The sequence below is a fragment of the Plectropomus leopardus genome, chromosome 11, assembly GCF_008729295.1.
Source record: "Plectropomus leopardus isolate mb chromosome 11, YSFRI_Pleo_2.0, whole genome shotgun sequence".
NCBI classification, from domain to species: domain Eukaryota; kingdom Metazoa; phylum Chordata; class Actinopteri; order Perciformes; family Serranidae; genus Plectropomus; species Plectropomus leopardus.
Window position 1 is genome coordinate 25,448,894 of NC_056473.1, and position 27,893 is coordinate 25,476,786.

A 27,893-nucleotide genomic window follows, 5' to 3' on the forward strand; every position below is an offset into this window, starting at 1 on the left:
CTCTGTGGTGTTTTTCCATTTTTCCTGGACTGACTGACATTTTGCTGACACCTTGGGCCCCTCGTGCTCACTCAGTAATCCATCCATGATTTTGAGGCCTATAAAGAACTATTTATCAATGAAAACATACTGGAGTGTTGATTTGAGTGTGCAGAGAAAAACACAGTTGGGAAGCTTTCGTGCAGACTCAGACTTGCTGGAGCCACTTACGTGACTTTGCAGAAAATGATGCCTCTTATTGACTTTCTTGTGAATCAGTGCCACTTTTCATGTCATTTTAAGTGGAATCAGGATACATATAACAGCTGCCTTATATTAACACCTTCCAGGGTTTGAACCTTAGTTCTCATGTATTATCTTCTTCAACAGTCCAAAAATATGCACATACATTGGATAATCTAATCTGTGAGTTCATGAATATTAACCCAGATTGAAAGTTTAAATATTTTTCTGTAATTACACTTTCTTTAGATATATCTCTTGATTTTTTTCCTTTTTTTAGTTTTACATAAAGAAGTTTCAGATTGTGGATTGTGTGAAATATGCAAGAATCAATGACTTACAAATTTTAAAGCACATTAAAAGGTAGGTTCTCGTTGGAGACACTGTATAAGCAGTGTCTTAGTGATTCAAGAGGCGAAACTGTGTTTCTCACAGCTGACAGTGACGTTTTCATGCGCACTCAGATTCCCCAATCTGCCTCTAAAATCTTCAGCAGATATTGATATTGACACTCAGGTCACATGATTAAACCACTGTAGTGGGTCGCCGTTTCTTTGCAATAAAAAGGTTTTTCTGCATTCAAAATCTCAGTTGTGAATCCAGCAGGATTTCAGAGAGTCACAACACAGAGGATCTATGTTCCAATATATACATCTCGGAGGGGTCAGAGGTCAGAGGTTACGGGACTGAGGTGCAATGACCCCAGCACAGCAGGACATTCTCTCTATAGAAATGTCATTCTTTCTGCAGTGTGGCCCTTGTGCTGCTGGCCCAACCCCCCACTGTGTTGTCACTGCATGGAGCGAGAACGAACAATCGGCTCAGACGACTTCAGAAAATGTTTTTGCTTTTCCAACATCGAAACGTAAAATGGAGATTTGATGGGAAGCAAAAGTGGCATGATGAATCTTTTAAAGGCAGTAAATGTCAGTAGTTATTAACAACATATTTGGATAATAATTTGAATATAATTAATTCTATTTAAAATATTAACAGCTGTCTTATAGTTAAACATAGAACAAATGGAAATACGGATCAATGTTATTAAAGATTTTTCTCAAGTGCATAAATTGATTATTATAACTAAAGAGATGCTGTAATGTGTTTATTTAAAGGAGCAGGGTGTAAGATTTAATGTTGCGTAGCGGTGAGGATTACTGATTGCAACCAGCTGAAATGTCTTCTATGTGCCCAACATGAACTCCTGGTTAGAATTTCTTCAGTGTTGTTTTCTTCGGGAGGTTTTTACCAGAAGATTAATTATCGGTAGTATCTTTTTCTCTCTCTAAAAAAAACAAAAACAAAACAAAACGACCAGGTGAATAAAACCAGTAAAAACAATGACTAAAGCAGTTTCAATTTATAAATAAGTGCTTCTCCTATACTATTCACATGGTGCTAGCCCAGCACCTACTTATGTATCTTTTTTTTTTACTCAGATAAATTAAAATCCAGAGGTTAAGGACGTTTTTACTGGGAGCTGGTTTCTCTGCAGAGGTCTCCTCCTCTCCAAAACAACGGCCCTAGTGATTTAAACAGGTGAAAACACAGAATGAAGCAGTTTCACATTATAAATTTGTGTTTTTCAAATGCTGTTTGGCTCATCGCTAAGGGGCTTATGCAAAAACACAGAGACAGAAAATTTCCCTGTCTAGAGTCAGTGTTTGGTTTTTCCATACTGGGCTACTGTAAAAACATGGCAGTGCAACATGGCAGACTCCCTGGACAAGGAGCCACTCCCTACTTCACCAATGTATCCCCCTTAATCCCACAAATGGGACCTGTAAGTTCAAAGTGTTGGAAAAAACAGACCAATTTCAAAAAGATTTTAAATTGTCACCACAGACGGTTTCCAGTGCTTTTATTTACAGAAAAGTGACTAGACTTCATGTTACTGTACACTTTGATAATTCCCTTTTTTATAAATACCCATAGGGTAATAGGTCCTCAGTAGCTTTGAGTGCATTATAAAACACACAACCCTAGGTTAATGCGTCTTTCACTAACCATACAAAACAGAGAACAAAGTACCAATTGTAACATAGAAAATAAAGAATACACCATGTTACAAAGTTACAGAAAATACATATTATATATATATGTATATATGCATTTATATACATATATATATTGTCACAGGAAAACAGCAAAAAAGCTTGCGACAGAATACACTCGTACAGTTGTTTTTGAGTCACAGCATTCAATTATTAAAAAAAACTATCCAAGATGGAGACACCTTAAGATACTGATCAAGGAGTTCATATCTGTCGTTATGATGTTGTATATTTTGGCTTTGTGCCACTGTATGTAACTGGTGTCCCAAAAGAACATTAAGGCAGTACAGTTCATCCACATGCTGCAGCAAACAAAGCTGCTGCAGCGAGCCCACGACAAGATGCTGACGGCAACAAGAGGAGACAGCGGGGTCACTGAGATTATACCGGCGTCAGTGACAGCTAACAGCACACTGATCCGTCAGTCACTGACAGAAGTGACTGACCGTTGGTGGGATGTGTGTGCTGATTCGTGAGACTGGCGAGGGAAACAGAGGTGTACATTCCTTAAAACAAAGGCACAGCTTGGCAGCAGCATTGCACTCTTAAAATGATTTTGCTGCAGGTTTTGACAACCTATATGATTTGATTTTTTTTCCTCCAGCAGTGAGCAAAACTTTAGTTAAACCTCCGCACAAGTTACACCACAATCATCAGTGATTTTTAAAAAAAAATTGTCTGTATGTTCATACAATGATTCCTATAACCTTGCACGGTACCCTTCACTCTCTGCTCCCAGTTTTTTGGATGCACTTGATTAGAAGTGTTGCATCCACCAGTGTGGCAGGCCTGGAGCTTGTACACGGCTGTCCAGAGCGGTGTTTACAGGCTATTTGGCCCATCCGGTGGTGGCCTCTCCGTTGATATAAGCAAAGCCGGGGAAATGCTGCGAGTGTTCGTACTCTGAGTTCCTGCGTGGGCCGAGGGGAGAGTACATGTCCCCAGAGGTGGCATAGCGGGATGAATGCATAGGTGGGCTGGTGTAACAGCTGTTAGCCGGTGACACATCTGGCCACCGGGGGGCGACAGGTGCAGGGTGCAACCGAGGAGTGCTGCCCATCAGGCAAGGCTCCATTCGGGACATCTGGCCGTTGAGCTGGTACTGTGGAGGAAGATGAGGAAAGAATTTATGATGATCTAGTGACACCTATTGAGAGAAGCATAAAATATAGACAGAGCTTCCACTGAAAATTATTTTTGTTTTGTAATTTCCCACGTTTTTATTCAGTTTTTGCAGACAGTACATAGTAGTGCATCAACAATCAGTTATGTCAGAGTGTCTGCATTAAGGAAAAAGAACAAAATCCCAACTAAAATCCCACTAACCTTCCTAACATCCATCCTCCCAACTTCCCATGTTGGTTGTGACCACAGTAAACGACTAAATAGTTAAATATACACACAGACTCTGGATAAACAGGCAGGCACACCTTTCCAGAAAGGGAAAAATTAAATTATATATATGTGTGTGTGTGTGTGTGTGTGCGTGTGTGTGTGTGTGTGTGAGACTCACTCACAATTGAGTCTCAAGTCTTTGCACTCAGTCCCAATTAAAGTCCCAAGTCAAGACAGGCAGGTCCCGAATCAAGTCCCACATGTGAAACTTTGAGTTTCGAGTCAAATGAAAGGCCATTTTAACAAGAAAGTAATAATATTTAACAGTTACAAAAATTATGAATGCTTTTCAAAATTTTTATTTGTTAAAATAGTTTTGTTGTCTTAACAATTTAGTTGTTTTTATTGAGCACAGCATAGTTTTTGTAAGCAAACTAAATTAACTTTGGAATCATTTTTTCCTACAGTAACATAACGTTAAGTCTTTATGGTTCTCTCCTGCAACTTGATTGGATGCCGTCGGTTTAGTTAAAACAAAGTGGATCTGGGGAATTAAGTGTCGACTTGCTGGGATTGAATAGCTTTAATGTTTGTCGATTTAAGAAAAAAAAGAAAAAAGACTTGATCTGTTGCACGCTTTTTAAATAATATACTCTCTAATCTTTGGGCTTGTTTCAGCTCAGGATAAGATCACTGCCAACTTTGTAGGTTAGATGCGAAGGTGATTATATTTGTGTAGAAACGTTTAGAGTTTCTTGTTGATAAATGCAACTTGAAGCTATTAAACTATAAATACGTCAGGCAAAGTCTGAATAAATAGTAAGTAATCCTAATCAAGAAGAACATGTTTTCACTCAAGTTTCTGTACAGATTAAACAAACAGGATACAATATGTTAGTAAGCTCAAGAGGTGCCAGTAAACAGACTTTGTTACCTTCAGAAAGAGTCTTTTTCTTCCTGTTACTGGTATTTATGCAAAGCTAAGCTGTTCAGCTGCTGGCTGTAGCCCTACATCGCATTCATGCGGTGTCCGAATAACGGGAAAAATTAATTATTGACAAAGAAAATTCACCAGAGCCCTGAAATAAGGCTGGAACAATAACTTGGAAAGTCAGCAAAAACTTTGGCACATGAATTGTCATATTTATTTCTACACTGCGGTACTGCTGCCTTTACTCGAGTTACTGATCTGAATACTTCTTCCACTGCTGGTTCTGAACCAGTCTGTAAAATACTCATCATGTGCAACTTTTTAATTGTCTTATATGAACTCACTCCAGGTCACTGAAACCAACACACAACACAACATTTAGAGAGGACGAGACCTCAGTGTCCTCAAAGGTAGCCACAGCCCTGCTGATATCATATTTGATGCTCTGTTGGCCATGTAGCGTCGGGTGTGAACTGACCCTGTCAGTGGTAATTTCCTGTAAGCGGAAATTGCTTCACAAGTTGTATCACAGTGGTGAAAATAGAAAATTAAGCCATTTAAGAAAATTAGACATCAGCTCAGCTGAAAAAGTGTTTTTCCTGTGTTATTTTTGTTGCCTATGGTGACTGAACCCCAACAGCTCTGACTAAATCTGCCTGTTGACAAAAATATTTTGGACAGATGGGGATCCGACAAGGTTTTGTGTTCGCCTCAGCTCCATCCCCAACCTCTCACACAGACAAAGCGCAGGCATTGTGCCCGATTTAAGCTCAGACGGGCTTAAAAAAAAGTGGAAGTAGGACCCGTTTCCCTTTTCTCACTAAATATAAACACGACAGTCGATTCCATTATGAGGGATCACGGCATGGAAAAAGACAGTCAGTGCAGGTCAGAGAGCAGAACAGACGGCTCAGCTGCCTCTTGTTCACAAGCAGAAAAGAGACCATTGAATAACAATATTTTAATAAACGCCCCCTTGCCCTGCTCTGTGGCTACTGGCTCAAACAGATGAAGAGACTATTGAGAGCTGGAAAGAGGAGTAACTGAGCAGGGCCCCTCTTGGCCCCGGCCGAGCCACCTTTCACTGTCTGCTTCCGCTGTGTGGAGAGGGTGATTCGGGGACTTTTAGAAACACTGCGACCGCTGAGGCCCAGCTGATCTCCTCCCACTATAAAGGCAGCAGAGGCTGGAGGGCCCTTCACAGGAAATTGCTATCAAAAGAGTAAACTCACACCAGTCGCTAAATGTGCTGTAAAATCAGCAAATCCATCTCATCCTGAAAACCTTTTTCACACATTCAGACCTTCAGTCTTCTATTTACTTTTCTGCGGTACAAAGCGTTTCCACACATCCCCTTTTACATCTCTGTAATCTTTTGAGAGCTAACCTCTTGTGGATCAGAATAGACCTGATGCAAATACATGTAGGAATATAGACTTATTTTTTATGTTTTTTATTTAAAATTTAATTTAAAAAAAATTTTTACATTTTTTTTTTTAATTATGTGTATTTTTTTTAATGTTATTATCATTACTAATATTTATTATTATTATTATTATTATTATTATTATTATTATTATTATTATTATTATTCCTATTTAGTGATTTATAGTTTTACATTATGTATGAGGCATGTGGTTTAATGACTATGTGACACTGTTTAAGTGAAAAAAGTTCAATAAAATTCAATAAAAAAGTTCAATAAAAATCCATAATCATGTACATGTTGTATCTTCAAACATCTTTCTGGGCACATTTATGCACGTATGTGTCTTCCTCTTATCCTCGTTTACAATGTACATAAACAACAAAGCACAACTGCACTCTGCTCTGTATTCTGGATACACACAGTTTACACACTCACATTCACACACAGTCTTATCACAAACATCATATCCATTTTGTTTTTGTTACTGGTGTGATGATGAGTTTCATCCCTCTTTGTGGACATTAAAATAATCTGCAACTTTCACCGGACGCTGTTCTTGCTGGTGAAAATTGATGACATACACTTACTCAAGTAAAATAGTACAGTTTTGAGTTACTAATGTTTTTTTTTTAGTATTTTTATTTTATGTTACTTCATACTTATACTGAATGTTTTACTCCACCACATTTACCTTGAAACTTCTGTTACTTTGCATTTTAAGATAATATGTCAAGCAGTTAAAACTTAGCAGTGGTGGAATGTTACTAAGTACATTTACTCAAGTACTGTACAAATTTAAGGTACTTGTACTTTACTCGAGTCTTTTCTTTTTATGCCAATTTACACTTCTTCTTTACTCAGAGAGAAAAAAAAAACTTTTTACGTCACAGCTGATTTTACAGCTTAAGTTACTAGTTTTTGGGGTTTTTTGCATAAAGAACATACAAAATTTAGAAAAAGTTTATGAGTATTACCTACTATACTATGGGTAATCATGAATGCATTTCTTACTGTTTTCAGAATTTTTACAGACCAAACAGTCCATCAGTTAATGGAGAAAATAATCAGCAAGTTAGTCCATAATGAAAATAATCAGTTGCAATCTGATACAAAATTTTTAAAAAAGAGCTCCACCTCAACCAAACCACAACCACAAAATCATGCTTCTGCATTAATGCATGACTCATAATAATCCAATGATATTACATATTAAAGTGCAACAGCTATAGGCAACATTTTTCTGCACTGAGTACTTTTACTTCATTTTCTTGGATCATATTACTTACATACTTTTACTGTAGTAAAATTATAAATGCAGGACTTTTATTTGTAAAAAAGTATTTTTACAGTGTGTTATTAATACTCTTACTTAAGCAAAGTATGTGAATACTTCCTTCAGCACTGAAACTTAGTCCACTTTGACCCAATGTAACTTTAAACATACATGTAGTCCTGTATAAACATGGAATAGGGATGAACAATATATTGATATTTTTATCAATTATGTGATATGAGACTAGATATCATATTAGATTTTTGATGTAATATCAGTATCATCCTGGTTTTAAAGGGTGCACTACAATAAAATAAAAGTCATTCTCTAAAAACAGCAGTGTTTTAGCCGTTGTGTTATTTTTCTTTAAGTTATTTTATGATTAGTTGTACTTTTGAATGTTGGAGTCAGTTTTACTGATGATATTTTTGTATGTTTAAAAACATACTGTTTCACATTCACTGAGCAAATTCCTTAATTGATGACTGACCTGTGCAGACGACCGGTGGTAGGCGGAGTAGTGGAGGGGGGCGGGGATCGCCGGCTCATGGGCCAGACTGGGATACTGGCTCTGGATGGAGTGAGGATGCTGGTTGGCGTAGCTGCCATAGTTGTAGCTACCAGTATACCTAAAATGGGAGGAAGCAGGTCAAAACCCATTAAAGAAACCCTTCAACCAAATTTAAAAGATTATGAATTTTCACTCAAAAATCCTAATTACCCATGCTCTTCTCTGTAGACAGGCATCCGGTGGGTGGAGGATGGAGGTGGGACTGGAGCGCTGCTCCTCATGCAGGACAGCTGCTGTCCGGCCTCTGGTGTGGAGCCGCCGGCTGTTGTCACTGTGTATGTAAGGGACCAGGTATATGACTGAACAGCGCCTGGTAGACACATATATGGACACAGAGAAAATGTGTTGGCTCAAAGAAACTATGTGCGGTGAGACTTCCGCTTATTTAGGATGTCTGTGTGTGACTGCGAGGCCTGACTCACCTGTGGTGGTGGCGGCGACTCCGGTGTACTCTGGGGACACGGCTGCTGTGGGGGAGCTGGCCGCGGAGACGCCCACAGAGTGGACTGACCGAGCAGGGGAGTAGGATCCTGGAGACGGGGAGGTGGGGGTGGTTTCTGTCAGCGTGAATTCCTCCTCTCTCTCTGCTGAAGGTGTCAAGAAAAGACAGATCAACAGGCAGTCTGATAAAACAATAAAATACGCAGAAGAATAAAACGCTCACAGATCTTTCAGTAACCAGTTAAAACAATGGATGATTAATTTATACATGTCAGCGCTCAACTCATTTTTTGCTGCTGATACTCGCATGTCGTGTTTGTTCGCAAAGTTTTCTAAACACTGTAAAATCTGAAAAAAGTCGATTTTAGTTAAATACAACTAGGAAACCCATTTCTATGTGAAATATGAGTAAATATAACCATTAATCTTAATTTGTATGTACTTAATCTCTAATTGACATGAGTTTAAGTTTACTGAAAATGCAGTTCTGTTTACATAATTTTGTGAAGTTATTGCAGCTTAAAATGACAAGTTTAGTTACATCAATTTTCCTAAGTTTTAGCAACTTCAGTAAACCAAGTTTACTGTTATATAATTGTATGCTGCTGCTTACAAACTAGTCAAACACGTTAAAGCTATTTAAAATTTTATCACATCAGTTTGGGATTTTTGTTTTTAAAACAAGTAACAGCACACAACTGATTTCCAATAACACAACCTGCTCATTTTTCAACTACACAAGCGAGGGCGTGACTTTTTTTTTTTTTTTAAACAATGTGGGGTGACACCTATAAATGGGGAGGTTGGCGGTCTACTGACAGAAAATTTTGAGCATCAAATACTTAATTTCTAGCATTCTTGTATACTTTTATGCACCAATTTGTGCTTTTTCTGCATAAATTTATGCCATAAGTGTGTATAATTCTGTCCTATGCCACTTTCATGTTGTCATTGGGGGAGATGCAAATGCAAATGTTCTAAATATTAAAGGGGGAAGTGACCCCTGCGACCCCCATGAATTTAACATGTATGCACACAAGACATTTTTGCAGCTGCATGGCCGTTGATTATTGATCAGACCTCCAGGTAGCGGTCTCACCTGTGCTGCCCTCTCCCTTCATGGCCCTCATGAGGTCGTTGGCTCTCTCCTGGCAGTGCAGGGACTCCAGCAGGTAAAGCACGTAGTCATCAAACATGAGGTGGATCAGGTGGAAGGAACCTGCGTACAGACGGACAGATACCAAAGACTCAGAGGTCATATGGAAGACAGTGTGTGTCAAAACATGCTGACAGTGAGACTCAGTTGTGTGTTAAAAAAAATGGCTGTCAACATTTAGGGATAGGACATAAATGATGACCGTTTCTAAAAGCATCTGAGTGATGACATCACATCCTGCAGACTGACAGGAGGGCCGCTGTTATTAAAAAGAAGCAAGTGCGCTTGTTTCCATGTACCGAGTCAGTGCCAGAAATATGTCAGCTGACCTAGGGGTCGCATGGAAGATGAGATTGTGGCATGTGAGGGAGTGTCACAATTGTGTCATTGTGCGGGTTGCTGCCGCCGCCGTGTGCATAATAAACACTTGTGGCCATTCAAGGGAGCAGGGTGTAATACTGACCGGTCATAAAATGGAAAAGACAGGCAAACATGTCGGGAGAGGGGAGGGGCGGCTTTTGTTAATTAGCTGTTTGTGCACAGAGACCTGCTTTATCAAAACACTGCGACCAGCTGTGTCTTTGATATTCACAGACAGGGTCAAAGGACACAAGGACAGGAAAGAGAAGCCATTATCTTTCCTTTTTATTTTTACTACTCTTCACTTACTGCAAACCTTGGTGGTGCACGACAAGCTATTAAAGCAGCTATTTCACTTGTTTCTCCTCTCTTTTTACCATAGACACATACAGTGCAGGATTCTAGAAATGTATATTTGGTTGCACTGAACCCTGGATGGAGTTCGTACATGTGCACCAGTTTTCAGTTCAGTTGTGATGTGGACGTAAATGTCATGTAAATCAATCAATGCCTTTAAGACTTTCTAAGGATCAATGGCAATTCTGTTAATTTTTCGAAACAGTGTAATAAATATGATGTTCCCCGTGAATAATTCCTCATATATAAGTAAAGAATTAAAGATTTAGTATAAATCTAAATTACATTCATATCGCCTCATGAGACACAACTAAATTCTGCCCCATGAGAAGCAGGCTATAAATAAAAGATCACATTGTATATCACATCTCTCTTTTTTCATATTTTCGTGCTCATTTTATGGCAATTTAAGAGCTACACTTTAATGATGAGTTCTTTTCGACTGATAATATTTAAGTTGGGTTTAAGAAGCTTTTATTGCGGAAGATTTTATTTGTAGAGCCTTGGATTTTGTTTGTAATGTAAGAAGTTGTTTCTGTCTGACAAATGAAGGTCAGTTTGAGGATTTAGGAATATTTTTTGGATTTCCAGGGCATTTCTCAGATTTTTGGACATTTCTTGGACTTCAGGACATTTCTAGGATTTTAGGAAATTTCTTGATTTTCGGGACATATGCAAGTTTCAGGAAATTTCTCTCGTTTTTGATGCTGTTTTCTGAACTCCAGCACCTTGTGGATACTAAAAGGCCAAAAGCATTTCCCAGTGTCAATCAGATTCGGCCATAAGTTGAGTATAATTTCTTTAAAACATCAAATAGAATATATTCAGAAATCCAATCTGATTGGATGAAACTATGTGTCTCTGGTCTGTGTGAACGGGCCTCAATGATCTACAAAGTGACTGTTCTGTATATTCGTGCGGCACTGTCAACGTTGTGTGTTTCCCGTCTGCTGCATTCAGGAATGATGACAAAGCAATAGCAGCTCACCGAAGCTGGGCGCACTGTGGAGGGTCATATCCCGGATGACTCTGGTACCAAAACACGACCACATCAGCAGGAACTGTTGGGCCACCTTCTTCAGGCACCCGGGCCTCTTCCCTGCCACCTAGAGAGAACATTTCCATGAGAAAAGAGGGGGAAGGGTCGGGATGCCGGGGTAGAATTAACCCCTGGGTCCACATTGGGGCTTAACCCTCAGGAACGAAAAACATGTCAACAAGTCAACTATTTAATTTGCCCCCGGGGACACGCCTTCCTATTGAACTATTGTCTGGGCAGTCCAAGACGTTGCCAGGGCGACCAAATTTTACAAGCCCATATCTGGCACATAATGGACGCAAATGGGAAGCTTGAAGACATCATTAACTGGGAGGATTGCAGCGTAAGTGGCTCTGTGTAAGAAAGACACGCAGAGACGAGTGGCTTTCAGCCGCAGGTGTCTTTTTAAGGGGAAAGTAATCAGACTTGTGCTGCGCAAACACTTCAAACATTTAGTTAAAAACACTACTTGGCAAACTCTGAAAATATATCGACTTTATGAAAGCACAGAAACTTTATGCAGAAATGCTGAGTCAGACCAGGTTTAAACACCTGTTTCCCTGAAATGAGTTTAAAAAAGAAATCTGTCTGACCTTGACAACACAGCGGTCAACCATCGAGTCCAGCCACTCGATGTACGCCTCGATTGGTGACTGCTCCTCCAGTAGACGGTCAAACTCTTGATACACTGTGGCAGGAGGGACAACGTCAGGTTAATCAGTGGGCCTCATGCAAGAAACCACTCACATAAAAGTTTCCTCTTATTTTGTTTGTATCCACAATTTGTTCTTATTTTGTCAATACCCGCTGATTTACGGGATTCATCAATGCTTTGTTTCTTTAAATTTTGCTCCTCTCTTAGTTAAAAGAACATTTTACGAGTGGTCGAGAGCGCTCTTACCAAGATATGAGAATAGGCGTCAAATTGTTGCCCTGCACAAGGACAAATAAGTGATGAACTTTTTAAAAAGTGCATGAATATCATTTAATCAAATTTAGATAATGTTTCAGAGTCATTTAATGACTGAATTATTACATTTCAGGCCTAAAGAAATACAACCATACATGGTTCACTGATCCCAATTACTGTAATTTCAGTTACTGTGCGTCCCTCTGCTGACCAGTGCTGGAATGTAACTAAGTACTGTCACTCAAGTACAAATCTGGGAAACTTTATTGTTACCTGAATATTTTAACACCATGCCACTTTCCACTTTTATCCCACTTCACTTCAGAGGGATATATTGTACTTTTTACTCCACTACTATAATTTAATAACTTACTCATTACTTTAAAAATTTCCTTTTCCACACAAACCATATGAAAACATACAAGTGCAGCTGAAACATTTAATCAATTAATAAGTAATTCTTTAAAAAAAGCCTTTTTTTGTAATTGTTTAAGTTCATTTTTTCATACAGAAAAAAAACATTTTTCCAGCTTCTCATATATGTATGAGGACTTGCTGCTTTTCCTTTTAATTATTTTAATTATTCTGCATGAGTACTAATTTTAATATTTTCAACACACTTCCTTGATTGTACTTGCAAACATACAATAACATTTTTAATTCAGGACTTTTACTAGTAACAGAGTCATTTTATGGTGTGGTATTAGTACTGTAATTTAGCCTGAGAAAAGGATCTGAATATTTTCTCCACCACTGCTGCTGACACTTTGTAATTGCTGGGTTTTGATTTTCCTGTAACACCAGTACTGACACTCGGGAAAATCACATTAACTTATTGTTTATTTAACAGTACGGCAATTTCGATATTGCCAAAGTTGTTCTTCTTACGACCTCCTGAGTGGCATCTCTCCAATCTTGTTCATGTGCCAGAGTCTCTGCACACAGCACAAAACCTTATAATAAAGTGGGATTCATCATTGAGCACACCTGGTTAAGAGCAGATTTTGATGGTTAAGAACGTTTGGTTTATCTGGAGTAGACTTCTCTTATTTTTTTATAAACGAAGATAAAATCTAAGAAAAAGTTAAGAAAATGTTTGTGCATGAGGCCCAGGATTTGTCATCACTTGAAAACTAAAAAAAACAGGAAAAGTTTCTTGATGCAACAACTTCTACGTATCTGTGACCTCTGATCCCGTCAGGACCGATTCAGAGGGGTGAGGCTGCGGTGAATTGGAGATGCTCTGCAGGGTGTTTCAGAGGAGAGTGAACTTGTTTAACCTTTTGGTCTCCATCATTAGTACTTTGACTCTGCTGGTCGTGGGAATGATTGTCCCTCGTTGTGTCGTTTGTGTGGCAGTAAAGTGTAATTCTCTGTCTGGCCGGGCGTGTTTAAGTGGTTTAAAAGCGTGGACTTACAGTGGATAATAAGCTGCCTGTGCTCCTCTTGTGAGTCCTCCATGGTGTAAAGTGTCTGCTTGGTGATGCTGTTCAAGTCCACATTCCTCCAGTCCTCCAGCATTTGAAAGGTGATGTCAGCACTGTTTATCACAGTCCGCGACGCCTGGGGAAAGATAAATCGACAATATTACTTACATGAGCATACCCATATCCCTTATCAGCTGTGTTTGTTCATATGGATTTTATTAAAAAACATTCAGACCACGATAGCCACCTGACATAGATGATTTAATGATGTTTGCCGCTTTAAAATCTGAGAAAATCTCCTGGATACTGCAAACAAAAAAAGGAGAAAAAACACAGTCAGTGGCATGACTTTCAGCAATTTCAACTTTTTTTTAAAGATGTAAACCATTATTATGAGATATGGATTTTATACTTACATTCAAATTTGATATTCCTCAGGTTTTCAGGAAGGTCGTGAAGTGCTATTTTAAGCCACTCATCGAGCTGTTTGGCAAATTTTCGAATAACCTGAGTCAAACTGTGTGAATGGGAGAAAACACAATGAATACCTTAATTTATAACAATTGTGTCAAATATGGGTTAAACTGCATATTATTCTCTTAATCCTTTGGTCTATAAAATGTCACAAAATATTTTTATAAAAAAAAGTCTTCAAGTTTTCAGAACTTAAGGCCGTGTCCTCAAATTACTTCCTTTGTCCGACCAAAACATAAAAATATTCAATGAATGACCTCAACCTATTAAGGGAGAATGTGATGTGGAGAAAAGCAACAGAAAAGCCAATAAGTGGACCTTGAGTCAAAATGCCTTTTCCAAGCACAAAAATGAACTTTCACACTCAACAAACGGTTTACTTTCATATATTGTGATAAAAAAAAACAAACATTAAATCTAGCTTTTCGGAAGCTGGAAACAGATAATTTATCGTGTTTTTCCATGACAAATCATTTAACAGTTAGTCGATTTTGTGCTATGAAATTGAAACAACAATTTGTTTTACACAATAATACACTGAAATGATGGTGTTCATATAGCTGTATAATGGGGGTGGGACACTCCAGAGGCCTCGTGATATGATATTATCAGAATATTTAAGTCATGATATTAAGTTATTGTGGTTTTAAATGTACTGCGATATGCTGAGTATTATTTATTATTTCCTTATTTCAACTACAATGGATGTTACTAAAAGAAAGCTTAGCCAACATTTAATCTATCTAAAAAAATAGAGCCGGTAATTTCACGTCAATCATTGATTTTGTTCTTACAGTAGGCTACCAACATTTTAACTTATGTATTGTAAATGAACTATTTTATATATTTAAAAAATCAATACTGTGTATTGCGATACTCTGCTGTATCAATACCCCACCCCTACAATATAATATACTGCTCTGCAAAAGTGTAACTGCAGTAAATATAATCTTGATTAAAAATGAGTAATGATTGAAATTAAATCTTTGGATATCTGGTTCATCTTGTGACAAAAGTTTCTGGTTAAATCTAGGATATAAAAATTGTGCAAAATCCTACCAAACCCAAAGCAAACCGCGGTAAATGTCGTTACTGCACATTGCCTTAGCTTCCCAGAGATTTGGGATTTTATTGGAAAAGGAAAACTGCAGTAAGTTTATTATAGCAAATAGTAAAAATGAGAATGAGGATGATCCAAACAACAAATTAAGTAATAATGTTACTATGACAAGATCAGTGATGAAGATGATGATGAAGATAATAAGCAGTCCTTATTTAGGTCACAGCTGCTGACAACAAAATAATACTTGAGAGTTACTCAAAATTTTCTCGACTTTTGAAAACATCTATAAATGAAATAAATACAAAGTGAATCTAGAAAGAGATGAAAACAGTTTAAACTGAAAAAGACACTAAAATTGTAGCTCCTGTACTTAGGGTTTGCGTTACGTATACAGCTCTTAGTGACAGAAAAAGCAGAGTGCAGCAACTACAACTTATGTGCATTTTGTGGGTCAAAGATCAAATCACTGATCATGGTTTTTAATGCATAAAAATTACTTTATAAATACCTATTTAGCAAGTTTAATTACTGCTGTTCTATCGACATCGCATTTGACTGGACAGTCAAAAAATGAAATCATAAGAATGACATTTTATTGAAATGCAGTCCGTCAGTTCTGTGATTTTATGCTTTTAAAAAGTGTAATAAGTAAAGTATCCACAGGCCTTCAACGTATATTGTTTTATTATAAAGAAAATAAAGGTAGCCTAAGATTGTTAAACAACTTTAATCAACAAAGTGATAACAATCACTTTACTTTCAGTTCTTGTGAGTTACTTATTTTGTTCTCTTTATACTTATTAAGGTTCATATAATTCTGATTATCTGTAAATGACAGTTGTTAAAAGACAACTACTTAATGGCATATTCAACATTGTATTTAGATTAAGTTTCTTCTATGTGATTGTTATAATAAAAATGAAGTAAGACCCGTGATAAGCCTTTAAATCTTTTGGCCTCTCTTGCATATTCTGTAATCATGTACACTGCCTTATGTTCTTCTTCAGCCTTTGAAGAAATCAAACTGTCAGTGCAGCAGCTTGAGCTCTCACTGTAGGTTTGCGCAAATATAAATAACCCTTTGTTGTTGAGTCAGAGCAGTAAAAAAAACCCCAAAAAACTCCCATCCATTTTTAGTGACAGCAGATGGGAAAATGACATCACCTCTTTAAGAGTGAAGGTTACAGCAGGTGCTCACCTATCAGGCAGTGCTTGCAGGACGGTGGGCATCAGCACCCCAGAGATGGCCTTATAGAGGATGGAGTCGCAAACACCCACTATGTTCACCACGGTGGGGGAGCCGAGGACAGGGAGCATGTGTGGCGGCATGCCCTGCCAGAAGTGCAGCAAGAAGCTTTGGACCTGAAAGTACCACACACACACACACACACACACACACACACACACACACACACACACACACATCATTATACTCACTATTATAGGGAATAAAAGCCCTTTGACATTTTTTAAAGCAATAGGAAAAGTTTCATACAGTCAAACATTTTGCTGCAACAGATTTTGGTAAAATAGTGACGGTGAAACGATTTCAAACAGAAGAAACTTGCCTCGTCAAAGTTTGCTCGGATAACAGTGTCCAGTATCCTCTGACAGTGCGTTCTGTACATCATGATGAAGGTTGACACCTGCGGGCAACAACAGAGTATTAATCTAATTGCATCACAAACTCACCAGATTTTTTTTTCTCCTTTGGGGAAAGTACAAAAACAAGAGAATAAATCTTGCACAAAGCATGTGAACCAATAAATACATGTTACAGGTCTGGGCTCGAGTAATATAAAACGAGCTTTAGAGATCAGCAAAACACAAACCATTTAAAATCATGGCCCCTCTTTAAAAGCCGGACAGCTAGTGCCTGTCCTTTGTCCATAGCTAGATCTTATTATCTCCCCCAAAAGATTAAGAGTTAGTGAGGAGCCAGCACATAAATCCTCAAGGTCCTTCTCTAAATGCAAACCCAGGGAAGGTCCCGAGGCAGATAAAAGGCTGGAGCCAGAGGGGGCGCAGAGATGGTAAGATGGCAGGGAGAGGTGGGAGGAGGGGGAGTTGGCTGTAAGGATGGACTTTTAAAACTCCTGTTTACCCTCTCTTCTGGCAGGCTGGCGGGCAAATTTAGGTCTTTGACATTTGGAAACTCTGGCAGGAGCGTCCCCAGTTTGGAGCGCGGTGAATACGCCACTGTCTGCTTCGTGACCTCTTTCTTCCCCGTCTCATTCACCCACGCCGCTCCCTTTTTGGAGTACATCACATCATAATACTGAGAGGTCTCCTTCACCGCTATGCCGTAGTAGTGGTACCTGAGGAGGGTGAATGACAAGTTTTAAGTACGACTTGAAAAACTATGGCTGTGAAAGAAAAACTTGGAATGAGAAAAATAAAATTAATATATGTCTTTTTAACTAACAGGCTACATTTGTTTGTATTTGTTGGAAGTTTTTTTTAAGTTTAGTTAATCAAAGTTCATATTTTTCTCTTATTTAGTGTATATCATTCAGAAAAACAAAAAAATCTTATTAAAAGGATGCTCATCATGAAAACGTGGCTGTTGCGTACATGAATAAATGCACAATATCAAACTGCATGTAGCCTCATGAACTGCTGAAATACTTTTAACATTTATTTGTTTATTTAGATATGTGTTTGTTTATCTTCTAACATTATGTGGTTTCATCCATTTTATCCCCTGGGCTTTTATTTTGATGTATTTAACTTAACTTAAAGAATTTGCAACAACCAAAATGTGACCTTATTTGACTTTGATTTTCCTGTTTTTTTGTCATTTTTAGTTTAAAACAAAAAAACAAGAGATGGGACCCTGTTGCATTTCTGTTCACTGGTTTAAGAAATAAAAGGGTTTAAAACATACACAGTCTACAATTTCAGGTATTTACTAATATCAAACGTGATGAACACTTTTACTCAGAAAGTGTAAATTTTCCTGTAAAACAGGCCAATAATATTAATAATAATAATGAATATCTAATTGCAAGGTTGAAGGGAGTTTTGAAGGTTTTTTTTAATTACCTCTCTGACAATTTAATTAAAAAGGAAAGGTAAAATAAGCTTAAGCATCAGCCTGCACCTTTTTGGCCTATATTTGTTTTGCTTTTGTTTTTCCTTTTCATCTAATGCCTTGATGTTATTCATCCTTTATTTTATGCATTTCCTTTGGAAAATTGTTAACAAGGGGCAAAATAAATTACCCATAACACTAACACATGTTGGATACATTGGATAATAAACGACTTCTAACTTTTGGGGAGAGGTTTTGTGAGTGAGTGTGTAATTAGTGGGTCGCTTATGACAAATAAAAACCAAAGCAGCTTACTTCGACTGCCCTCTTGTCCCCAGTCTTCTGGTGGTTAACGCAGGAAACTGTTGCCTTATGATCTGTTCAGTGTAAGAGAGAGAAAAGTTCGTCAGTGGGCTGAAACTGAACTTTTTTTGGCATTATATGAAATTCATCTCAACTTTTCACAGTAATTCATGTAAGTAAAGAGAAACAGGTGACACATGAACCAAAATAAGATCTTTATAAAATACAAATTTGTGTGATTTTCAAGCAAAAATTAAGGTTAAGTGTTTAATAAAGTTCGTCTGGAGAACGACATGAAAATCTCATAGCTGTATCAACGGGGAGGTCTTTGTGGACAAAAAAAAGCTTTGAGAGCCATCCATTTATGACATCCAGGGGTATTACTTTTTTTTTCCTGTATCAACAGTCTCCCCTCATCTATCCACCCACCCAGCCATTCTCTCTCCTTCTCTCTTTCTCTTCTCCACTCCCTCCTTCTTCCTTTCCTCTCTTTTTGTCCAAAGAGATTGGCTCCTTGGTCCAGCTCCTGGTGCAGAAACTTTAGCAAACAGTGTAGCTCTCCATTGTGTGGGATGAAAAAAGAGGCCAAGCTGTGAAGTTTCTGTCAGGCCCCGCTTGATAAATGAGCAGACAGGGAGGCAGTCCGGGCCCTCTCTCGTTTTTTTGTCCTGAATCAATGAAGCCTTCCTAAAGGACACCCCACACTGCTCCAGCCACTGATCTAACATTCCGCAACATCTCACCCTTCCAAATTTCCTTTAATTACACATTAATCCAGGCCCCTTCTCTTTTTCAATATCTTCCGACAGGAGCTGGGGGGGGGGGGGGGGGGGCGGGGTGGGGGGTTGGGGCCGGAGTCCAGGGTACACGGGATGGCTGGGGGTAGGAAGGCTGAGCAACTTCTTGGGGTTGTGGGAACAGACGAAAGCACATCTCCTTTGGCTCTAGATTATGTGTTCAGTGAACGACCGCAGAGCTTTGCTCGCTTCACACTGAGCTGCAGTTGATATTACTTCAACAGCAGCCAGAGCTGCGACACAACCAACCGACCAACTCAGGCGTGAAATGGCCAAACTAATGCTCAAGGCTGATTTGGTGCATTAGATTGTTGCTTAACTTCAAAATGTTGTTTTGTATCTTCCTGTGTAGTTATTTTGCAGAGATTACTTTAATTTAAGACATTAGGGATGCCAATGGGGTTGCAACTAGAAATTATTTTGATTATCAATTAATCTGCAGATTATTTTCTCGATTAATCGTTTTGGCTATATTATGTCATAGAAAATACTGAAGACGGCTGTTCTAGTTTCTGAAAGTTGCTTTGTGAGTCCCAAAATCAAAATTTTCAATTTAATATGATAGAAAACAGAGAGAAGCAGGAAATCTCCATATCTGAGTGGCTGAAAATGTAATTCTCTGCCAGATTTGCATGAAAACTATATTTGGGTCAATAAAATGTCAGACACAGTGAAAAATTACTATCTTAGTTTCTAGAAAGTCCGAGGTGATGTCTTTCAGTGTCTTGTTTTGTGAGTCGAAAACCTAATAATATTCAGTTTAATATGATACAGAGAAAGGCAAGAAATTTCCATGTTTGAGAGGCTGAAAACAGCAATATCTGCCAAATGTTTTAAAACTGTTAATTATCAAAAAGGCTGGTGATTATTTCTCTGTTGATCGACGAATTGATTAGTTGACTTATCGTTGCAGCTCGAGTTGCTAGCAATTAAATGACTATCACGTGTTGTCAAGACATTTAAAAATGATTCTGGGTTAAACTGGACGCAGGTGGGAATAATGAGATGCCAGACTGTTCAACCTTTATCTCACTGATGTTTGAATCTTACCTTTCCAAAGCTGGCCGCATTCACAGGCTGTGTGTCGTGCTTTTCACTGAAGTCTAGGTAATGCATGTAAAGGGCACTTCGGGGGATACACACACCTTCAGCTATTTCATAGTTCTCTTCTAGCCTGTGAATGATAATGGGAATTATCAGTTTACAAAAAAAACACTATAACAAATATGGAAGTTGGAATGTTGTTAATTTGAAGGAGAAAATCACAACTTTATACAGGCTACTTATGGTTGTGGCATTTCTGGTAAAAAAAAAAAAAAAAAAAAAAGGTTAAAAGAAAAAAAGGGCAGTAATTTATTGTGCTATTGTTTTGGAAGCCAGATAACATTTATAACAGCAGAATGTATAAATGTCTGAAATAAAACAATTTGATTGTATTGGATGTTTCAATCAATTAGCAGGTCTACTGTAGGACACAACTTTACAATACAGATATAACTGATATCACAGTTTATTACACAGACATCAACAACTGCTCCCAGTCAGTACAAAATCTTTAATGTTTGAAAAAAATAAAAAAATACCTGCATTTGTTAACTAAGTTCCCCAACACAAGTGGTGGTATTGAATTACACTTGTATGATGAATGATTTTATTTATTTTTAGATTTTTCTTTTTTTTCAGTTCCCACACTATAAAAGGTTGTGTTGGCTTTAATGTAGTCTTGCATGACTGTCTACTTGGTTAAAGTAATTTTTATGTGGAAAAAAAAACCTTGTGCTGATTTATAACTTTAGAGTCTCAATAAATGGCTTCTGATGTACATCATACAACATGTTGCATTAAAATACTTAGACTCGTTATCTATTTAAATCTGCATTAAGCAATATATTTGATGCTAACACTGAATCAAAATACTCCCTGTAATGAGAAAGCGTTGCTTGCTGGTACTGAAGCAAAACACAGCTTTCTGTAGTTTTCTGTGTAATTAAATTGAATTTTGCTGTGTTTTCTGCATTTGTGTGTAGTCAACTCTTTGCTAAAACATTAAACATAATCAGCCATCTGAAAGACTATGTTGGCATCGGTAAAGAGGCTCTGGATTGGTTCATCTCTCTGTCCCTCTCTGCTTATAAAGGCCCCTCCTCTCATGCTTATCTCTGTTGTGGTGTCCCCCAGGGGTCTATTCTTGGTCCCCTTTTATTTGCCATGTGCATGCTTCCCCTGGGGCAAGTCATGAGTAGACATAATACTGATTTTCTTTGCTTAGCAGATGATACAAAAATGTATGTCCTGATAAATTGTAGTACCATCAGTGTGTCCTTAATATGTAATGCCTTTCTAAAATAATATATATTCAAAAACTTTGTATTTTGTCATAATTGCCTTAAATTATCATATTGGGCTTTATCTTTCAAGGTTTGGATTTTATGTGCTTTTTATTATTCGTTCTTACACTTTGTAACTTGATAATCCATTGATATGTCAGTGTTGGGATGATTTAGGGCTATTTTGGAGTATTTTTGCCAACAAAACAAATACTCAATGCAGCTTTAAAGCCTCTTTTCTGTAAATAAAACACCTGATTGTGTTTTGCAGTTTGCCAATACAATATGCTGACATGTTTTTTAGCTAGTTGGAAAAAGTAAAAAAAAAAAAATGCTCATATTGTTAATCACATTGTTTGTGTATAACTTACAATTAACAACAAATAGTCAAACAAATTAAGAACAGACCCAAATCTGAGCCTTGAGTTTCACATGCATCATTACCAGTGATTTCTGATGCGTTTTTTTAATTGAAACACCAGATAACAAACTCAGAAATAAACTATCCCTAAAAAATAGTGCTTAAAGGTCTCAATATTTATTAATAACTATAAAGTGGCAGCCAAGTTTAAAAGTGAGCATATTAACTATTTTTCCAAATATTTTGGACTTGTTCCAAACATTATTATTACTTCACTTTATTAATGAAATAATAAACATAGTATTTCCATAGATGGAGGAGCAATGCTCCCCTTAGTTGTATTTTGTATCCATTTTGTAACAATAATTAGCCCTTGAACATTTAACAGAGGAAACTTGAGTTTATATGAGTGACAAGGTGATTACGAAGAGGTAATTTGGGGTCAGTGTTAACAAATTTCACAGCATAATCTGCATCATTACTTACATTTATATTTCTAAAACATGTCTGTTTATGCGTTAGAATCCTTTGTGAGTTCAGTTGTTTATCTGATTAATCTAACGTGTATCCACTGCTTCACTTATAATGTTGATAAAAAATACTTTCTATGCCTTTTTAAGCTTTTGTGGCCTTATTTCCCCGTCCCTTTTTCTTTTGTTGTTGTTTTTGACAGAATGATAAAACAAAACAGAAGTTATGACACAGAACAATCATACCACATGTCCACTGCCCCCTCTTTTTTAAACAAAGAGCACAGAAAACGTCCTATCAAACAAAACAAGAGGGAGTATAACAGACCTAAGTCCACAAACGAAGACAGTTCTCCTTTGAAATTATCCAATGCTGCATTCAGTCATTCAACAGAGCTTTAACATGAGACGCAACCGTGGAAACATAAAAAATCTGGATCTACCAGTTCATTACACCAAGTGCCCTTATTACTCATTTGTGAATAAATGCCTTTTCTATTGAACTTTATTCTTATGAAATATACATGTTTGGGTCCTATAACAGCCTGGTCCTTGTGTTTTATGAGCTATCGCTGTATTGATGTTAATAAACACTGAGAGATGATCTCTGTGACCTGACTTCTGTTTACACAGACTGCTGTGAACTGAATTACAGTCACAAAGGATTATACTCATTATTAATGCTTTCAGTGGGATAACAGCCATTCAGCTCTATTTAGACTCAATTTTCAATACTGGTTAATTCACAAATAGTTATTCTTTATTGTTCTGGTTTAAATATATAAACCTAATTTTTGGTACTTTTCTGAATATCAAATGCAAATTGTGGTCATACAGTTGTGTGACCTATTGTGTTCTCTCTGGTTTAACAATGAACTCATCATCATGGTTGCAAACACAGAAGTATTGTTAAATTTTCCTACAAAATCCTGCTAAAATGTTTGTTAAAATCCAAATTTGCAGCAAATTTCATTATACAGTGCCCGCAAGCAAAAAAGCACAGTGAAATTATTACAGAGGCCAATTATTATATCATTTATGTCATTTATGTAGGTAGATTGACCCAACTCATGTTCCTCGCACTGGGTTTCAGCCCCCCCACTGTGCAGCTTAAATCAGTATAAATATTCATTTATGTGCTTTTGTAAAGCTGTTAAGTAAATGGTGTCATTGGTCACGGGCTGTGCAACAGGCAGGTTCATAAAAACTACAGGCATGTGCAGTTTGTGTGCTATACGGATGTGACAGATGTGTTACATGTCGAGGCTTTTCCTTTTTTTTAGACTCTATATGTTGAACAACAGTGCAGCGTTCAAATCGAACTTCCTCCGTGAGGACAAAAAAAAAACATGAAATCTGAACAGATTGCCAGGATCAGGTGAAAGTTCAAGGTAAAAAAAACCACACAATTGAGATTTCTACAGTGTAATTACTGTTGTTACTTAAAATTAGATTTTTTTTCAAACAAAGGGAATAAAACCAATATTTCAAAAGCAAGACATCACGTACATCTGGGTTTCTGGCTCACTATTACCAACATAAGGCCTGAGAGGAAGCCAGTGTGTAAAGCAAATGGTGTTCACGGTGTCATCTCTGTGTGTCTTGGAAACTAATGCAATTTGAATGCTGACGTGATAAAGAAAATCCCAGATTAAAATGCAGTATAATGTTTATTGCTCTTCATGGCAAGTGGAACCTTAAGGTGAAGTAATATTTTATTAAAAAACCCTTTCACCTACATTATTTTTGTATTAATTCAAAATATTTGATTACTGCTGTTTGACATAAAAATATGTACGTTTTTTTGTTTTCATTTTTCACCTTTCCCAATTATTTTTTTCTGCACGACTGAAGCAAATAATGTACACATTTATTTTTATTAAAATAACTTACCATTCCAGAGTAGCTGGTGTCGAATGTGGTTTAGAGGCTCTGTTGTTTTCTTTTTCTTCATCTGTAACACACAACAAATTCTGCATTTTAGGGCAAAATTAAGTTATTTGGGTAAATTAAACATCACAAAAATGGAACCAATGACAGTTTATATAACTAACACGATTATGTGCAAAACATAAACTCATTAAAAAGTGCCATGTGGTAAAATGTCAGTAAACATTAACCATGAACTATAAATACGGTTTAACAACAGTGGTGTCAGTAGTGCAACAGTGTTTGTCTTGCTTACGTTCATCGTTGGACATGTTCCCCAGAGACGTGTGACTGGAGTATCGCTTACTCTCACTCTCGTTGAGGCATCTTTCAATCCAACTCTCTTAAAAAAATAAATAAATAAATAAAAAGAATTTAAAAAATATACACCACAGATCACAAAGGTGGACAAACTGTTATCTTAGCTCTTAGTAAAACACAGAAAAACAAGTTTATATTTAGACAGAGGTGAAAGATTTTTTTTATGATGTAACTGTGAACCTTTAAATTGTTATTTGGCTAAAACATCAGTTTTTTTTTTATTTCTTTGTACACTGTTAATTTAAAAACTCACTTTCTGAAGTGAATTCATTTAATTTCCTGCAGCAGAATAGAGCCAAAGCTGTATTTACATAAACAGTGCAAATCACTGCCTATACAGGACACTTTAAATGTCACTAATGTGACAAGGCGAGCTGACAACAATCGTTTGTATGGGCAGCGGTGCAGCCATGGCTCTATTTGAGATGTTTTCACCAGGACGGCAGGAATCCAGCATTGTTCCCAGGAGACTACGAGCGTACACACTCGCTTAAAAGAGCCTGTGCACATTACTGAAGCAGTGTGCTGGAATAGAGGCCATTGTCCTGTTTTAATTTCTACTTAGAAATAGCTCAACTGGTGTGCTTTCTGTGGCCGAGCAGCAGCAAAACACCAAAGCTTTCATGTAGAAACAGCCTCATACATAAAGTGGAAATCCATTTAAAATGTGTTTGTTTCATCTAGGACATTCAGTATTTGATAGATGTGTTTTTAAGAAGGGTTTAGCACATCATCTGAGTGCAACAAAGACTTTTCTGAGCTTTATTTTTGTTTTATGATAAATTACATTTTCTTTAGTAGCCACTTGTATGACTTAACAGAGCAATGGAATAAAAAAGTATAATATTTTTCATCAACCCTGGAGAACAAAAACTTAAACTTATTCTTGAATAAATTTTAAAGATTCTTCAAAACATTAAAGCTCATCGAAAGCTTTCTCCAGTTAAATCTTAATTTATCTTAACTTAAAGTATTTTATCTAATCCAACTGAATCCAGTCTAAAAAAAATGTCAGAAAATAGTGAAAATTATCTGAGATCATTTCCAACAGCTCAACAGATAAATTCAGATGTTTTGATTTAAGGGACCAACAGCTAAAGATACGAAGTTTATGATCATATATGACAGAGAAAAGCATCTAATCTGACCTAAAATGGAAACGAGCAGTCAAAACTACTCCAAAGGTTTACACAGTACACACAGTACCAAGGTAAAAGTACTTGCTACTTTAACAAAATAAAAACATAAAAATAAAATTTCTTTATATTGTGTTAATCTTTTTTTTTCTAGCATGTGAACTGACAACAGTCACCACAGCAGCTGTTGATAGGACAGACTGCTGGCAGGACGAGCTGTTGGTGCAGCCCGAGGGGGGATTCAGAGGAGGTCACAGATATTCAAACGTTTTCAAAGTTTACGCTCGAAAAGAAATATACACCTCGATGTTCAGCATGTGCTGATAGAAAAGATCAGACTTTGCAGAAAGTTTGAATTGACATGGAAGAAGTTTTTTTATCTCTCTGTGCAAGGGAAATATTTTCATTAGTAGTTAAATCTTAAATGGTCTTCACTATTATTTATCACAATTATCATCACCTTTAATATCACTGATTAATTTTACTCTAAATGCCAATTAAAATGCCTGTTGCAGATAAAAAAAAACACACAAAAAAACCCACTGCCGTGCATTTGCATTTTAACTGAATAAAACACCACCACTGTCACTGGCGGCCTTCTGACGTGTCTCATCTTTTACCGACAGTGTTTGCTTACGTCCACCGAAAGAAATAAAACAAAACAAACTAAAACCTGGAAATGAAAAAGTGAAGCCACTGAAGTGGAGCTAAATCCCCACAGAGGCTCAGATCTCAAGCTTCATTTGCCACAGCAACAGATAAGTTGGGGATCTAAATAATTGGATTAAATTTGATCAACAAGTGAAACGGATGTTCACTCATTTATTCACACACATTCAGGGCTAAACAACTCTGCACTGCAGCAGCACAAATGTGATTTTCCTTCAGTGATTTTAAAATTCTTTCACCAAATTTTTAACTCTGTTAATAACCCTCACTATGTTAAAAAAATGAGTCAAAGATTAAAAAAAAAAATAAATCAATCTTCTTGTCAGATTGGACATTAATCATTAATGAAAACCAAATAATACAGTCAGTTTATTAGATAAGATGCAAAAATATTTTACTCATAAATTGTCAGTCTCATTTTAGACTAAAAAAAACAGAAAAATATGATAAAAAGAGCAGGTGCATATTCTTTAAAGTCCAATATGATGTGCACTTGCTGTTTTAATTCTTTCACTCTTAATGTTGTACAGAGATTTTTATTAAATTTGGTTTAACTAAAAGCAGCAAGAAGCAACCCGACCAAGCCCATACTGAGAAATTTAAGGTTTTTTCCCTGCTTTCTGTGACACTCCTATAACATAACAGCACATCTCATAAATGCGTGTGACCAAAACACTCGTTAACAAATAACTTCAGATATTAAAAAATTAAATAAGTGATTTAAAAAAAAAGGTGAAAAATCAACAGCTGAGAATTTAGAGACTTCCTCTGATGAGAAAGTTTGGGACTTCCAAAGGAGCAGCAGAAGCAGCTCACACAACGTTTCTGAACAGGAGCAGTTTTTTCTCAACAACATCCCGACAAATCAAAGTGAGCAGAGATTAACTGGACTGACCTGTGGAATCCATATCAGGCTCCTCCAGCAGCCCGCAATGCATCCTCTTCCCATCAACGACACTGGCTCCTCCAAGAAAATGGCTTAGTGCACGTTTCCCCCACCTCGGCGGCTCTCCCCTTGTCTCGCTCTGTGTTTCCGTGACCACTGCCCGTCACAGGAGATGTTGAGGATCTGAGGTTCGCCCAGAGAGGGGTGGTGTTGGCGGAGGAGAAGGGGGGAGGTGGGAATAAGGGAGGAAAGGGGGGTAGAGACTCCAAGAAATCCAGCGGGGGGAAAGCCAGACCCGTCAAAATGTTTGCTGATGTTTCATGGGAAAGGGGCTGATTTTATAGGAGCCCTGATGGGGACATGTCATTGATAGGCTTGGAAGGCTGATGAATGGCCCCAAGTCAGATGGGGATGTGGCAAGGCTCACTGGAAGTCTTTTGTGGGGCTGTTTTGAATAAGAAAAGCTCCCTCCCAACGAAAAAAAAAGAGGCTTAGATCTACGCAGTCCTAACACTGTGGCCTCCCCGTCTTCCATTATGGCATTTAATACGTTTTTATACACCCCAGAGCTCCATATAAACATACATCCCCACACAACCGCCGCTCCTGCCTTTCCTT

At 37.4% G+C, this 27,893-nt stretch overlaps 1 protein-coding gene across 1 annotated transcript; it reads right to left on the reverse strand.

Annotated features, from left to right (window-relative positions):
- Nucleotides 1-2,388: 2,388 nt before the first annotated feature.
- Nucleotides 2,389-27,368, reverse strand: rfx4 (regulatory factor X, 4). Its single transcript, XM_042495728.1, has 18 exons — nt 27,285-27,368; nt 24,520-24,606; nt 24,228-24,288; nt 20,227-20,350; nt 18,392-18,453; nt 17,147-17,360; nt 16,611-16,688; nt 16,241-16,404; nt 13,922-14,022; nt 13,753-13,811; nt 13,497-13,641; nt 11,762-11,856; nt 11,118-11,235; nt 9,356-9,475; nt 8,238-8,402; nt 7,966-8,125; nt 7,735-7,873; nt 2,389-3,378 (listed from the first exon to the last, which is right to left on the reverse strand). The coding sequence occupies exons 1-18, from the start codon at nt 27,325-27,327 to the stop codon at nt 3,106-3,108; spliced, it is 2,208 nt and encodes a 735-aa protein (XP_042351662.1). The 5' UTR covers nt 27,328-27,368; the 3' UTR covers nt 2,389-3,105.
- Nucleotides 27,369-27,893: the final 525 nt, after the last annotated feature.